At 48.3% G+C, this 17,079-nt stretch overlaps 1 protein-coding gene across 1 annotated transcript in view; it reads left to right on the top strand.

Annotated features, from left to right (window-relative positions):
* Positions 1–17,079, top strand: part of TXNDC16 (thioredoxin domain containing 16) — a 118,587-nt gene that overhangs the window by 58,180 nt on the left and 43,328 nt on the right. Inside the window, exon 14 of the mRNA XM_068254648.1 lies at positions 1,779–1,838. Coding sequence (XP_068110749.1) covers positions 1,779–1,838 — 60 coding nt within the window. The remainder of the gene's footprint in view (positions 1–1,778; positions 1,839–17,079) is intronic.

Below are 17,079 nucleotides of genomic sequence, written 5' to 3'. Positions count from 1 at the left end.
CTTTGCTGCAAATTGCGGCTTTTATAATACGGCAAAGAAGGTAAATTTCGGTGCCTGGAGGCCCTCAATAAAATCATGGGCACAGGGGGCTTACGGAAATAGAAATTGAGGTGATTTACCTTCTTTGCCACATATCGCGGCCTTTGCAGCAGAGGGGGGTTAAAGTTTGATGGGGTAGGGTTAGGAGCCAGGGAGGGGTTAGGCTCTATCGGGGAGGAAGATGGGTCTTAGGGTTAGGCACCACTAGGGGGGTCTTAGGGTTAAAGGGATACTGTAGGGGGGTCGGGAGAAAATTAGTTGAACTTACCCGGGGGTTCTAATGGTCCCCCGCAGACATCCTGTGCACGTGCAGCCGCTCACCGATGCTCTGGCCCCGCCTCCGGTTCACTTCTGGAATTTCAGACTTTAAAGTCTGAAAACCACTGCGCCTGCGTTGCCGTGTCCTCGCTCCCGCTGATGTCACCAGGAGCGTACTGCGTAGACACAGACCTTTTTTCCAGGCGCATTTATTTAATGTATGCATTTTTGTTATATACCTCCCATGCAGAAGGGCAGGTGTGCAAGTTCAGATCAACACTGAAGGGGCAGCCTTGACTACTCTGAGTCACTGCTAAGCTCCACCTCTTCCTGCTATCCACAAACCTATAAAGGCACTGCACTGGCAGATAACATGGCTAGTGGAGGACAGGAAGAGGTGGGACAAAGTTCAAAGCTAGAGAAGTGGAAAGCTGTTGTTTCCTCAATCCTCATGAGATTTGGCATCTCTTTGGGTACCGGAGTGTGACAAAGATATTTGCGCATCCTTTGCAGCAACGTCAGAATGGGCATTGATCAAAATTTCATACGTTCAAGGACTACTGTAAGGGGGGGGATACTTAAGTCTGATGAAAAAAAAGACTTTTACTCACCCGGGGCTCCCCTCAGCCCCCTGCAGCTGAACTGTGCCCTCGCCGTGTCCCTCCGATGCACCTGGTCTCGCCGGCGGCCACTTCCGGTTTGGCCGTCACCGGCCGACAGGCTGGGAACGCGGCTGATTATCCGCGTCCCCGGCCGCAATAGCGCCCTCTATAATGCTATTGCGGCCGGGGACGCGGATAATCAGCCGCGTTCCCAGCCTGTCGGCCGGTGACGGCCAAACCGGAAGTGGCCGCCCGCGAGACCAGGTGCATCGGAGGGACACGGCGAGGGCACCATTCAGCTGCAGGGGGCTGAGGGGAGCCCCGGTGAGTAAAAGCCTTTTTTTTTTATCAGACTTAAGTATTCCTTTAAAGTCTGAAACACCTGATCTGCTGCATGCTTGTTCAGGGGCTATGGCTAATAGTATTAGAGGCAGAGGATCAGCAGGGCTGCCAGGCAACTGGTATTGCATAAAAGGAAATAAACATGGCAGCCTCCATATACCTCTCTCTTCAGTTCCCCTTTAAAGGGACCCTGAAGGGAAAAAAAATCCCAATTTGGGTACTTACCTTGGGAGAGGGAATCCTCTGGATCCTCCAGAGATGTCCCCTTCCACCCTCCTCCTTGCCGTTCCAGCGCCAGGACCCCTGTGGAACTTTGTGGGCCCCAGCGCTGAAACGGAAAGGTGGACAGGGACAGGGAAGCCTCTGCGGGATCCAGACGCTTCCCTCTCCAGAGGTAAGTATCTAAATTTTTAACTTTTAAAACTTCCAGGTTTACTTTAAATTGTCATCTGAAAAAGTACAAAATTTTGGGAACTGTTCAAAAACTTTTTCTTTGCTGTGATTATATTTTTTTAGTGTTTTTCTTCTGACTTGCAGGGGATCCCGTGTCACAGACGGTGCTGAGGTCTGTTGTTAGGATGGCAGAGGAGTACAGAGGTAAGTAATGATTTATTTCATCACAATACGAAGGAAATATATAAATACGAAACTAGAGATCCAGAGAAATGTTTGCAGTGGATTGGATAAAGTGGAGGGAGAATAGAACCAATGTAAGATTCCTGTTGCTGCTTCCTCACTTCCTGTTTGTGTGCGGTTTTTCGATTGGTCCAATTCTAAGCTGCTCACAATTTGCATGCAAGCTGCATCACTTAGCATTTCATTGACCATCTTTTATTTTTTTTTGAGAAAAACAACCTCAAATACAACTTTGTATCTGTATGAAGCACACATAACCCACAGTATTTTTGGAGTGATGTACAATACAATACAATACAATACAATACAATAACATTTCTATAGCGCTTTTCTCCCATAGGACTCAAAGTGCTTAGGCTCTCTCAGATTCAGTAATTGGTAGTAGGATGAAGTATTCACACAATAAAAGTTATATTTCTGCAAATGCCAAACTGAACAGGTGGGTTTTCAGTCTGGATTTAAACACGTCCAGGGATGGAGCTGTCCTGATCTGTTGAGGTAAGGAGTTCCAAAACGTAAGGGCAGCATGACAGAAGGCTCTGGGACCAAAAGATTCCAAGTGGACTCTGGGTATGACTAGATTATTAGAACCTGTGGATCTGAGAATGCGGGGATTGCTACGTAGCTGCAACATATCTTTCATGTATCCAGGGCCTAGATTATTCAGGGATTTAAATGTCAGTAGGCCGAACTTGAATAGGACCCTCCATTCTATAGGTAGCCAGTGAAGGGAGTGCAGGACTGGCGTTATGTGGCAGTGACGGGGTTGGTTGGTTAGCAGTCTGGCAGCAGTATTCTGTATCAGCTGAAGACCTTTTTTGGAAGGCCAGTGTAGAGAGCATTGCAGTAGTCCAGTCGGGATGTGATGAAGGCATGAACTAAGGTTGGCAGATCTTCTGGGGGTATGAGGTGCTTGATTTTTGCAATGTTCTTCAGGTGAAAATAGGATGATTTCACCACAGCAGAGATTTGAGTTCTGAAGTTTAAATCCCCATCAATTTGAACTCCCAGGCAGTGGCGTAGCTAAGGAGCTGTGGGCCCCGATGCAAGTTTTACAATGGGGCCCCCCAAGCACTCTATACCAAACAATTGATACGGCATACCAAAATCTGCCATTGACAACTACAGTGTCAGAGGTGCAAGAAGGGGATGGGGAACAGTTTGTTAATGATTACCAATATTCAAAGTATCCAGAGAAGTGATTATTATGAGCACAGGACCAATAGAGACCTAATACTGTAGTTGAGGGAGGGCCCTTTGGGGCCCCTCTGGCCCAAGGGCCCCGATGCGGTCGCTACCTCTGCAACCCCTATTGCTACGCCCCTGCTCCCAGGCTACGCACATGATCAGAGCTGCGTAGATCCGTGCCTCCTATTCCCAGTGGTGAAGACTGCAAGTTAAGTTGTTTTGTTATCATGCTCTGCCCTCCGATCAGAAGGACTTCAGTTTTGTCTGCATTTAGTTTCAGCCAGTTGTCATTCATCCATTGCTGTAGTTCACGTAAGCAGGCGTTTATAGTTAGAGTTGGGTCTGTCACACCAGGCTTGAACGAAAGATATAGTTGGGTGTCGTCTGCATAGCAGTGGTATGTCAGGCCATGTTTTCGGATTAGTTTTCCCAACGGTAGCATGTAAATCGTGAAAAGCATTCTGTGTACAGAGCCTGCAGCTCTGTAGCACTTCCGACCATCCAGCAGACGTCACCAGGAAGTAGGAGACTGTTTTTTAAGGCCTTCTGGGAAGCACAAGGCCTTCTGGGTAGCGTTTCAGACAAGCAAAACGCTAACTAAATCGCTCTGTGTAGGTTTTGACCAGCGATTAGGCCAGCTTTTATATACTTTACATTGCAGAAACGCTAACGCTAAAAATGCTGCATGTCCTGCGTTTTGCGTTTTGGTAATTGCAATCGCTCCAGTGGAATTTGGCCCATCCATTAACATTAGCTGAGCATTTAGGGAAATCGCTAGCGGTTTGAATCGCACACTAAACGCTCACAAAATCACTCCAGTGGGTTTCAGGCCTTAAAGTGGAACTTTACCGAAAAAAAAAATAGTAGTATAGGGGAAGAAAGAAATCAATACATTGCAAATCGATAAGTTAAAAAAATAGGAGAGAGATTGAGAAATGATTGATATTTCCCACGTAATTTGTTCATATTGTTTGATCCCCAATCAGCCTGCAGGTCATCATCTTTACTGCTGGCAGACATGAAAAAAACTAGACAGCACCAACTGCCATTATCTATAACCACACACCCTAACAATGCGATAGGCTAAAAGATTGTTTTTTAATAGATATACATATGCACAGAGGGAGATACTGGCTGCTTGGTAGTAGGAAACAGCTGTTATTTCCCACAATGCAACAAGGCTCCCAGACAGGAAACTGTCAGGACCTAGGTGCTGACATCACACTGTGGGAGGGGTTTCCACCACAATATCAGCCATACAGAGCCCCCTGATGATCTTTTCAATAACAGAATGATTTCTTATGGGAAAGGGGGTATCCGCTACTGATTGGGATGAAGTTCAATACTTGGTTAAAGTTCCTCTTTAAAGGACAACTGTAGTGAGAGGAATATGAAGGCTGTCATATTTATTTCATTTTAAAGAGAAACTCCGACCAAGAATTGAACTTTATCCCAATCAGTAGCTGATACCCCCTTTTACATGAGAAATCTATTCCTTTTCACAAACAGACCATCAGAGGGCTCTGTATGGCTGATATTGTGGTGAAACCCCTCCCACAAGAAACCCCTCCCACAAAGAAATTCTGAGTATGTACACTTGGCAGTTTCCTGTCTGTGAACCTTGTTGCATTGTGGGAAATAGCTGTTTCCAACTGCCAAAAAAGCATGCAGCAGCTACATCACCTGCCAACAGTAAAAATGTCACCATGTAATAAATGTCAGAATGTAAATCAGGGATTTAAAATATTTTACAACGGGCAAACACTGACTGAATCATTTATACATAATTATTGTAAAAATTAAGCACTTTTTTTTATTACATTATTTTCACTGGAGTTCCTTTTTAAGCAATACCAGTTGTCTGGCAGCCCTGCGGATGTATTTGGCTGCAGTAGTGTCTGAATCGCACCAGAAACAAGCATGCAGCTTATCTTGTCAGATTTGACAATAATGTCAGAAACGCCTGCTTTGCTGCATGCTTGTTCAGGGGCTATGTGGCTCAGGGGCCTTTCACACAGGTGCGGTGCGGTGGGTCATTTTACCGCACCTCGTTACTATGCCAGTGAAAGCTTATGGGCGCTTTCATACAGCATGCGGTGCTGTGCGCCGGGAGTCGCCGATCTACCACAACAACAGCAACCTCTGCTACAACCTGCGGCAACGTGTGGCGGACTGGAAGTCATGTAAGTCTATGGCAACGCAGGGATTTAAAAAAATTATGGCGGTGGCGGCACGCATGCGTGGAAGCGTATTTTTACAATACGCTTCCGTGCACTTACATATTTCTGAAACAGGAAGTGACTGCAAGCAATCGTCACTTCCTGTTTGGCTGTTAGCCAGAAGGGGATTACCGCATACTAACACAGTGATCGCTGAAAGCCTGTTTGCAGTGTGAAATCGGCCTAAAGGTGCCCATACACTTACTCGATTTCCCGCCGATAGACAGCAGATTCGATCACTGTGATCGAATGTGCTGTGAAATCGATACGCAAACACTGACCGTTCGACCGATTTCTGTCCAAAATTGATCGATCCCGTCGATCTGTCCATGCAGAATATTTTGCTCAATCGCCAGCCGGTCGGGAGTGCGTCGATAGCGGCGTTCGAATGTCTGACGACCGACGCTAGTGACAATACATTACCTGATCCGGCCGGCACAAGTCCTCGCTGTACCCGTGGTCCCTTCTCCGTGCTGGGCTCCGGCTGGCTTCACAGTAGAGCGCCCTCTACTGTTTAAACTTCCGTCGACAGGAAGTAAAGTGAAGCTGGAGCCCAGAGTGGAGAAGAGACCGCGGGGACTCGCGCCGGCCGGATCAGGTAATGTATGCTGGGGGAGCCGGCAGTTGCACAGATTGTGAATCAATTTCATAGTGAAATCAATTCAAAATCTGTTTGCACTGTAGGCAGCCAATAGATCCCTCTTTGATCAGATTTGATCACAGTGGGATCTATCTGCTGGTCGATCTGGTGGCAATCGACCAGTGTATGGCTGCCTTTAAAGGGGAACTGAAGTAACTGAACTGAAGTAAGAGGTATACGGAGGCTGCCATATTTATTTCCTTTTAATCAATACCAGTTGCCTGGCAGCCCTGCTGATCTATTTCTCTGCAGTAGTATCTGAATAACACCAGAAACAAGCATGCAGCTAGTCTTGTCAGATCTGACTTTAAAGTCTGAAACACCTGATCTGCTGCATGCTTGTTCAGGGGCTATGGCTAATAGTATTAGAGGCAGAGGATCAGCAGGGCTGCCAGGCAACTGGTATTGCTTAAAAGTAAATATGGCAGCCTCCTCATCCCTCTCCCTACAGTTGTCCTTTAAAGAGGAACCCCAGCCTATGTTATGCTGCCCAGTGCGTACTTAAACGCCAACTCCAACTTCATCCATTAGCAACAGATTGGATCCAGGTGAAGGCCATATGAAACCCGCTGGAGAGGGATGATTAATTTCATCTCATGCTGATGAAGGAAACTTTCTTCTTCTCGTTGTCAGGCATTAATACCGTTTCCGTTAGCTCGCAGAACACGCGGCGGACGAGGCATCACCATAAAAAGCGCCGACTCCAGGTTGTGTATCGCAGCTCTCCTGTAAAGTGGTCGGCTCGCGCCTTGCGACACTATTAGCACCTTACAAGACAATGGCGAGAAGCTGATAGTTTATGTTAGACGATCGCGCAGAATTTCCAGTATTCGGGGTGACCTGGAAAGTGTTTATTTGCCGGGTACAGGACGTCAGCTTAATGTGTCCTCTGTTTACATAAAGGCTGGAAAAGAAGATTCTTCCCTCCAAATAAGACAGATTAACGCACTGTGTCTACCGGCGTGACACAAGCGCTGACTGAGGAGATGACAGAGGACTTCTTTTTTAAATTCCTGGTATTAATTTCACAAAGCTTTGAAGAGGTCTGTAAAAGTGTTGCTGCAATCCCTGCGTCTATCTTCCAGCGTCTGCTCCCTTACCTTGCTTTCTGCTTGTTATCGGCGCATATGACAAGTTTTCCTGTGGCGAGGCTCTGTGGCCCCACTACCACTGTGTTGGCATAAGCACAGATAATGGGGGTCATCTCCCCTGAACTCAGAACTTCCTCTCTGCTCTAAAAGATACACAGCAGCATAATAAGCTTTAAAGAAAAACAATTATTTGTTACAGCTGATACAAATCCTGCAATAAATCTGAAGTGTGTCTACTTCCTGATCTCACAGAAGCAGACATATTGTTAACATCCTGTGATTTAAAATGAGCTTATCTGCCGTGACAGTCAGGTGACAGCTGAGGGATCAAGTTACAACTTGTGATTAATCACAGTGGAGGGGGAATTAGACAGGCTAAACGCTCTAAATACATACAGGGTGCATTTCTCACTGTTTTCCTTCTGTCCTGTGCAAGAGTTCAGGTCCTCTTTAAGTTGGCCATACGCTTACCGATTTTTTTTTTCCATCAATATCCAGCTGATTCAATCAGAAATCAATGCTGCAAACGACTCCTGATCGACGGATCTCTGGTAAACAATGGTCGATTTGCAGGGTGGAAAATGTAGTTCGTTTGGTGGGTCGGAAGCACGTTGCTAGCGGCATTCGATTCGACTACTGATAAAGCTAAGCTCACCTGTCCTCGGCACAGTTCTGAGTCTCTTCCCTCCCCTCTGGCTGCTTCTTCTTCACTTCCGTGTCCCGGGACACCTGGGTGACGTCCCAAATATTACAGGCCGCATACTAGAGGCCTAATCTTGGAGACCTCTAGTGATCATGTAAGGCAGCGGTCACCAACCTTTTTCGGCCCGGGAACCGCTATTTAGACCGAACTGTTGTCTAGGGAATGGGTGTCATGCGCAGTGGGTTTCGGGAAGGGGGGCATCGGGTGCCGCAGCAATACGATTTGGAGCGTATAGGTATGTAGGTAGCCAGGTACAGTTATAGGGTATCTAGATATAGTTGCCCCCAGTATAAGTGGCCAGTATAGTTACCCCAGTATAGAGAGTATAGTTGCCCCAGTATAGGGAGTTTAGTTGCCCCAGTATAGGGAGTTTAGTTGCCCCAGTATAGGGAGTATAGTTGCCCCAGTATAGGGAGTATAGTTACCCCAGTATAGGGAGTTTAGTTACCCCAGTATAGCTAGTATAGTTGCCCCAGTATAGAGAGTATAGTTGCCCCAGTATAGGGAGTATAGTTGCCCCAGTATAGGGAGTATAGTTGCCCCAGTATAGGGAGTATAGTTGCCCCAGTATAGGGAGTATAGTTGCCCCAGTATAGGGAGTATAGTTGCCCCAGTATAGGTAGTATAGTTACCACAGTATAGGTAGTATAGTTATCCCAGTATAGTTATCCCAGTATAGCTAGTATAGTTGCCCCAGTATAGGGAGTATAGCTGCCCCAGTATAGGGAGTATAGCTGCCCCAGTATAGGGAGGAGTATAGCTGCCCCAGTATAGGGAGGAGTATAGCTGCCCCAGTATAGGGAGTATAGTTGCCCCAGTATAGGGAGTATAGCTGCCCCAGTAGAGGGAGTATAGCTGCCCCAGTATAGGGAGTATAGCTGCCCCAGTATAGGGAGTATAGTTGCCCCAGTATAGGGAGTATAGTTGCCCCAGAATAGGGAGTATAGCTGCCCCAGAATAGGGAGTATAGCTGCCCCAGAATAGGGAGTATAGCTGCCCCAGTATAGGGAGTATAGCTGCCCCAGTATAGGGAGTATAGCTGCCCCAGTATAGGGAGTATAGCTGCCCCAGTATAGGGAGTATAGCTGCCCCAGTATAGGGAGTATAGCTGCCCCAGTATAGGGAGTATAGTTACCCCAGTATAGGGAGTATAGCTACCCCAGTATAGGGAGTATAGCTACCCCAGTATAGGGAGTATAGCTGCCCCAGTATAGGGAGTATAGCTGCCCTGCCCCAGTATAGGGAGTATAGCTGCCCCAGTATAGGGAGTATAGCTGCCCCAGTATAGGGAGTATAGCTGCCCCAGTATAGGGAGTATAGCTGCCCCAGTATAGGGAGTATAGCTGCCCCAGTATAGGGAGTATAGCTGCCCCGGTATAGGGAGTATAGCTGTCCCAGTATAGGGAGTATAGCTGCCCCAGCATAGGGAGTATAGCTGCCCCAGTATAGGGAGTATAGCTGCCCCAGTATAGGGAGTATAGCTGCCCCAGTATAGGGAGTATAGCTGCCCCGGTATAGGGAGTATAGCTGTCCCAGTATAGGGAGTATAGCTGCCCTGCCCCAGTATAGGGAGTATAGCTGCCCCAGTATAGGGAGTATAGCTGCCCCAGTATAGGGAGTATAGTTACCCCAGTATAGGGAGTATAGCTGCCCCAGTATAGGGAGTATAGCTGCCCCAGTATAGGGAGTATAGCTGCCCCAGTATAGGGAGTATAGCTGCCCCGGTATAGGGAGTATAGCTGTCCCAGTATAGGGAGTATAGCTGCCCTGCCCCAGTATAGGGAGTATAGCTGCCCCAGTATAGGGAGTATAGCTGCCCCAGTATAGGGAGTATAGCTGCCCCAGTATAGGGAGTATAGCTGCCCCAGTATAGGGAGTATAGCTGCCCCAGTATAGGGAGTATAGCTGCCCCAGTATAGGGAGTATAGCTGCCCCAGTATAGGAAGTATAGCTGCCCCAGTATAGGGAGTATAGCTGCCCTGCCCCAGTATAGGGAGTATAGCTGCCCCAGTATAGGGAGTATAGCTGCCCCAGTATAGGGAGTATAGTTACCCCAGTATAGGGAGTATAGCTACCCCAGTATAGGGAGTATAGCTACCCCAGTATAGGGAGTATAGCTGCCCCAGTATAGGGAGTATAGCTGCCCTGCCCCAGTATAGGGAGTATAGCTGCCCCAGTATAGGGAGTATAGCTGCCCCAGTATAGGGAGTATAGCTGCCCCAGTATAGGGAGTATAGCTGCCCCAGTATAGGGAGTATAGCTGCCCCAGTATAGGAAGTATAGCTGTCCCAGTATAGGGAGTATAGCTGCCCCAGCATAGGGAGTATAGCTGCCCCAGTATAGGGAGTATAGCTGCCCCAGTATAGGGAGTATAGCTGCCCCAGTATAGGGAGTATAGCTGCCCCGGTATAGGGAGTATAGCTGCCCCGGTATAGGGAGTATAGCTGTCCCAGTATAGGGAGTATAGCTGTCCCAGTATAGGGAGTATAGCTGTCCCAGTATAGGGAGTATAGCTGCCCCAGCATAGGGAGTATAGCTGCCCCAGTATAGGGAGTATAGCTGCCCCAGTATAGGGAGTATAGCTGCCCCGGTATAGGGAGTATAGCTGTCCAGGTATAGGGAGTATAGCTGCCCTGCCCCAGTATAGGGAGTATAGCTGCCCCAGTATAGGGAGTATAGCTGCCCCAGTATAGGGAGTATAGTTACCCCAGTATAGGGAGTATAGCTGCCCCAGTATAGGGAGTATAGCTGCCCCAGTATAGGGAGTATAGCTGTCCCAGTATAGGGAGTATAGCTGCCCCGGTATAGGGAGTATAGCTGTCCCAGTATAGGGAGTATAGCTACCCCAGTATAGGGAGTATAGCTACCCCAGTATAGGGAGTATAGCTACCCCAGTATAGGGAGTATAGCTGCCCCAGTATAGGGAGTATAGTTACCCCAGTATAGGGAGTATAGCTGCCCCAGTATAGGGAGTATAGCTGCCCCAGTATAGGGAGTATAGCTGTCCCAGTATAGGGAGTATAGCTGCCCCGGTATAGGGAGTATAGCTGTCCCAGTATAGGGAGTATAGCTGCCCCGGTATAGTGAGTATAGCTGTCCCAGTATAGGGAGTATAGCTGCCCCAGTATAGGGAGTATAGCTGCCCCAGTATAGGGAGTATAGTTACCCCAGTATAGGGAGTATAGCTGCCCCAGTATAGGGAGTATAGCTGCCCCAGTATAGGGAGTATAGCTGTCCCAGTATAGGGAGTATAGCTGCCCCGGTATAGGGAGTATAGCTGTCCCAGTATAGGGAGTATAGCTGTCCCAGTATAGGGAGTATAGCTGCCCCGGTATAGGGAGTATAGCTGTCCCAGTATAGGGAGTATAGCTGCCCCGGTATAGGGAGTATAGCTGCCCCAGTATAGGGAGTATAGTTACCCCAGTATAGGGAGTATAGCTGCCCCAGTATAGGGAGTATAGCTGCCCCAGTATAGGGAGTATAGCTGTCCCAGTATAGGGAGTATAGCTGTCCCAGTATAGGGAGTATAGCTGCCCCGGTATAGGGAGTATAGCTGTCCCAGTATAGGGAGTATAGCTGCCCCAGTATAGGGAGTATAGCTGCCCCAGTATAGGGAGTATAGTTACCCCAGTATAGGGAGTATAGCTGCCCCAGTATAGGGAGTATAGCTGCCCCAGTATAGGGAGTATAGCTGTCCCAGTATAGGGAGTATAGCTGCCCCGGTATAGGGAGTATAGCTGCCCCGGTATAGGGAGTATAGCTGTCCCAGTATAGGGAGTATAGCTGTCCCAGTATAGGGAGTATAGCTGCCCCGGTATAGGGAGTATAGCTGTCCCAGTATAGGGAGTATAGCTGCCCCAGTATAGGGAGTATAGCTGCCCCAGTATAGGGAGTATAGCTGCCCCAGTATAGGGAGTATAGCTGCCCTGCCCCAGTATAGGGAGTATAGCTGCCCCAGTATAGGGAGTATAGCTGCCCCAGTATAGCTAGTTACCCCAGTATAGGTAGTATAATTGTCCCCAATTCCCGCTCCCCTATAATTGTCCCCAATGCCTGCACGGAACGCGCTGCTGTGAAGGAATATGACAAGCATGGAGGAGAGGGGAATACAGAAGAGGAAGCGGCTGCCAGCTAAGCTAACAGGAACGGCGGCCACGGGTGGGGGGAGTGAGCGGCCCGTGGACCACCAGAAAACAGACCACGGAACGGCAGTGGGCTGCGGACTGGGGGTTGGGGACCCCTGATGTAAGGTATGTGCCACACTGCCTCTAGTGTCTGTCCTCTGCAGTACATCACACGGGGTCCAGGGACTCGGGAGTGATGAAACGGCAGCCGGCATGGAAAGCACAGACCGGGACGATGCAGAGGACTGGTGACAGTAGCACAGCCCAGGCAGGCGGACACAGATTTTTCTTGCTCAAATCGATTGAAGATTCTGTGTGGAGGGATTCAAGCAGATAGATTCCTCTCAGATCAGATGATCGAACAGGGATCTATCTGTTCGCTATATTGACCAGTGTATGGCTACCTTTAGTTGAAAACCAACTATGAACCAACACTGAAGCGAAAAAAATTATGATATAATGAATTGGTTGTGTAGTACGGATAATTACTAGAAGATTAGCAGCAAAGAAAATATTCTCATATTTGTATTTTCAGTTATATAGTGTTTTTTATAACATTGCATCATTCTCTAATATTTGCAGTTTACACACTACTCTGCATTGTAAATGTTTTTACAGAGAAGGCCAGTGAACTATTGACCTGTCCTCTGGGAAAAAAAGAAAATACAGTGACTGACAGTTGAGATAATAAGCTTCAGAAGACAGGGCTCTCTGCAACTTTTAGGCTCAGTGCACACCAAAAACCTCTAGCAGATCTGCAAAACGCTAGAGGTTTTTGAAGCAGATTTCAGAGTGATTCTACGCATGTTTAGAGACGTTTTCTAAACATGCCTAGCAGTTTTTGGAGCGTTTTTCTGTAGCAGATTACAAATATTGTTATAGTAAAAGCTGCTGTTACTGAACAGCTTCTTGTGATGAAACGCGGAAAAGCCGCGTCTGTTTCCGCGTCCAACATTGCGTCACAAGGCGGAAAAAACGCCGCATGCCGCATAGGCAGAGCGGCGGAATCCGCATTGGGAGCGGCGGAATCCGCATTGGGAACGGCGGAATCCGCATTGGAGGCGGCTCCCGCACTCAGTTCACTAGATACATTGCAAGACAGTACTGGTGTGGCTGGGACTGATAGTCCACCTAGATTCAGAGTGACACGCGCGCGCGCACAGAGGCTGAGCTTAAATAACAGCCAGAAGGGAGTCAGCTGACCAGGCAGGTCAGCTGACATTTTCCACCACTCTCATTGGTCCAGCAATTAGGGAGGTCCTGGAAAGGTCCTTGTGTATATATACCACTGGCTGTTCACTTGCTCTTTGTCTGGCGTGCGATCACATATGTGGGAGCACCCAGATCCGTAGTCAGATCCGTAAGTGTGCCGGGACCAGCTGGAGCTGTAATCCTACACTTAGCTAGATTCTGTTGATAGCTAAAGTACTAGTTTGATTGTGATTATCTGTTATGACTTCCTGCTTGCCTGACTATCCTCCTGAACTCTGATCTTGTACCTCGATATTTCTGATACTCTGTTGCCGAACCCCGGCTCGTCCTTAGACTCTGCTTCGTCCTCCTGATCTTGTACCTCGATATTTCTGATACCCTGTTGCCGAACTCTGCCTGTACCTAGACTCCGCCTCTGCCTTATGATCTTGTACTTTGTCTGTCCGTGTGTGTACGACCTGGCTTGTCCGACCTCGAGAACCGACCTTACGCTTGGAGGCGGTTCCTCGTCCTGTCAGTGACATCTCCTCCTGAGTGTCACTCTCAGACTATCCTTCCTACTGTCAGTCTGACTCCTCCCGTCTTGGAGAGCTCAGGTCTGCGGAAGGAATCTGTGCAGTACTCCTTGCTGCACTGAGGCCTAGTCCTCTAAGTGTTACTGTTACACCAAACACCACACTCTACTCAGGTGAACAGAGGTTAGCTAGTATATCGATTTATCGGTGATACTGCAGATCACTGATAATCTGGTATACATCTGTATTCCCAGTGATACTGCAGATCCTCTCTGTGCTTCACCGATCGTTACACTTCTGTAACAAAAACGCCTGGAAAACTGCTCTGATCTAGCGTTTTTCAGAGCGGTTTGCATTTTTCCTATACTTTACATTGAGGCAGAAACGCTTAAGAAATCTAAAAAATGCTTAAAGGGAAGGTCCAAGCAAAATAAAAAAAATGAGTTTCACTTACCTGGGGCTTCTACCAGCCCCATGCAGCCTTCCTGTGCCCTCATAGTCACTCACTGCTGCTCCAGTACCCCGCTGGCAGCTTGCCGACCTCGGAGGTCGGGGGCCGCATTGCGTACATTTTTACGCATTCCCGCTAGTGCAGGAACATTAACACAAACATTTTTACACATTACTGGTTCAATGCGTAAATTTTTACGCATTGAACCAGTAACGCATAAAAATGTATGTGTTAATGTTCCTGCACCAGCGGGAATGCGTAAAAATGTACGCAATGCATCCCGCCGACCGTCGAGGTCGGCAAGCAGCCAGTGGGGGACTGGAGCAGCAGTGAGTGACTAAGAGGGCACAGGATGGCTGCATGGGGCTGGTAGAAGCCCCAGGTAAGTGAAACTCATTTTTTTATTTTGCTTGAACCTTCCCTTTAAGCCCCCGAGTTTGCATCTGTGGAAAAAACAAACTGCTCTGGTGTGCACTATCCCATTCATTTTCATTAGCCAAGCGGTTTTCCCCCTGCAAGCATTTTAAAAAACGCTCCAGAACCGCTCCGGTGTGCACCAGCCCTGAAAGTCATGGAGATCAATGGCTCTTTTGTATAGATAACAACTGGAGTTTCTTAACTTTTCCTGTACTGGAAACAATATTAGACTTATGTCTCTGCTCCTAATGTTTTATTTCTTAGCTGTACTTCACGTACAAATCCATTATATCATCATTTTTTTTTTCGCTTCAGTGTCTCTTTAAAGAGAACCAGAGATGAAGTGAAGTAAAGATTTTATACATACCTGGGGCTTCCTCCAGCCCCATACGCACGGATCGCTCCCACGCCGCTGTCCTCCGCTGCCTGTATCCGCCGGCACCGGGTCCCGTAGTTTCGGCCAGTCGGCGGCAGCACGCGGCCAACTGTCCGCATCACAGGGGCTCCCTCCATACCCGTACGCGTGCTGCTCCGTACTGCGCAGCCGCATGCATAAGGGTTTCGAGCGAGCCCCCGTGCATGCGGACAATTGGCTGCGTCCGCCGGAAGTGACAGGACCGGTACCGTCGAATACAGGCAGCAGAGGACTGTGGCGTGGGAGCGGTCCAGGCTTATGGGGCTGGAAGAAACCACAGGTATGTATAAAATCTTTTTCCTTTTTCCCTCACTGGCCGTCTCTGATTCCCTTTAAGGTTTATAATTGCACGAGATTTCATGCATCTACCTCAGAACACACATGGCTGCACCAGGTGTGGGGAGGACAGGACATGACAGGCGTGAGTTGACTCGGCAGACTTTGCCTGACATTGGAGTGATGAGGTGAAACGATGCCCAGGTGACGACTCTTTTGTAACAGAGCCATGAACCGTAAGCGATGTGATTTTCAGCAGGTCATGCAAATCGTTGTCCCAGTGAAATCCCTGACTGGAGTTTATCATCGCTGTCCCCCAGTGACTCTCATAGGTATTGGATGAGTCAGGGAAGCTACAGGTATCGGCACGCCAGTCCTGGCTCCTGCGCTGAGATCACAGACACGCTTAGTGAAGAAGAAGAAAAGAGGGTTTGTTATTATGTTAACTTGACTGGTATTGCTTTGCCAGCATGCCAGGAACAACTAGCAGCCTGCAGAATGGTGCATACAGAGGTGATCGCATCTCTGTCACAGGACTGAGCCTCACAGGACACCGTCCACGGAAGCCCAGATCAGCCAGAGTTCAGTCCAACTATAGCCAGATCTTATTTAAAGGACAACTTCAATGTGAAGAATATGGAGACTGCCATATTTATTTCCCGTTAAATAATAACAGTTGCATGCCTGGCAGCCCTGCTGGTCTATTTGGCTGCAGTAGTGTCTGAATAACACCAGAAACAAGCATGCAGCTAATCTTGTCAGATCTGACAATAATGTCAGAGACACCTGATCTGCTGCATGCTTGTTAAAGTAAACTATATGCGAGTTCGACCCGCACCCTATACTACATCATTAGGGTCAACTTTGACCCTCTACATCACAGTCAGCAGACACTGCGTAGCCAATCAGGCTACACTCCCTCCTGGACCCCCCCCCCCCCACCCCCCTTCCTTATAAAACGCAGGCAGCGTCAGCCATTTCACTCACTCATGTGGCTGCAGTAATTAGAGAAGGGAGAGAACTTTGCTGCTGACATAGGGAAAGCTTAGTTAGGCTCTTGTGTTAGGCTTGTTAGGTTGCTCCTTCTTGCTGATCTTATTGCTAAAAAGCACTCCTCATCCTCAACAGTTCTTTTGAGGGCTAATGTTGTTCTTGTGATCTATTTTTGTTTTTGTGTGTGTCCCACAGACACTTGTGTTGCATATACAGCCCTGTCAATCAGTCGCAGTTGCTGGACCTTGGCCCCTTGGTAATTCCTACTGTGCCACTGCCAGGCCCAGCACATTCAGTGACTACCTGTGTGTGTGACAGCTGCACATTTGTAATACCAATCACTGCATACCCACCTGTTCAGTGCACCTACCTTCCTATGTGAGCGCATGCAGTGTCACTGCACATCGGTGTGGAATTTTTTGCGTGTGCCTGCCTCAGATGAGAGCAATGCCATCTGTACTCTCTGCCACCGAAAATTGAGCCGTGGAAAGACCAAGACCCGCGTAGGGACAACTACCTTACGAAGGCACATGATTACAAAGCACAAACTGCAATGGGATGACCACCTGAGTAAAAGCAGCACACAAAAGCAAAGCCACACTGCAGTGGAAGATACCAGGCCGCAATTATTTCTCAAAAAAGGCGATACCTAAACTGTAACGTGATGTTGAAAGGCAAGTGGTGACACCTCTGGCACACAGCATTGGGTCAAGGGTCCATCTGACCACGGATGCCTGGTCTGCAAAGCATGCTCAGGCCTGCCCGAAGACTAAGTCAGTCCCCACACACAGCATCTCTGCCTGCACGCCGTGCGACTGCTTGCCCTAAGACTAAATAGCTCCCAACACAGAATCTCTGCCTGCAGGCCGCTTGACTTCCTTCTCCGCCCCCACCAACAGGGTCCAGGACTCCAGGCGGATTCCTGAATTTTTGAGGCCGCTGCTAGCAGCGGCCGCTA

This window comes from Hyperolius riggenbachi, chromosome 9 (assembly GCF_040937935.1).
Source record: "Hyperolius riggenbachi isolate aHypRig1 chromosome 9, aHypRig1.pri, whole genome shotgun sequence".
Lineage (NCBI taxonomy): Eukaryota > Metazoa > Chordata > Amphibia > Anura > Hyperoliidae > Hyperolius > Hyperolius riggenbachi.
Note: the sequence above shows the minus strand (reverse complement) of the source record. Positions and strands in the feature narration are given on the sequence as shown.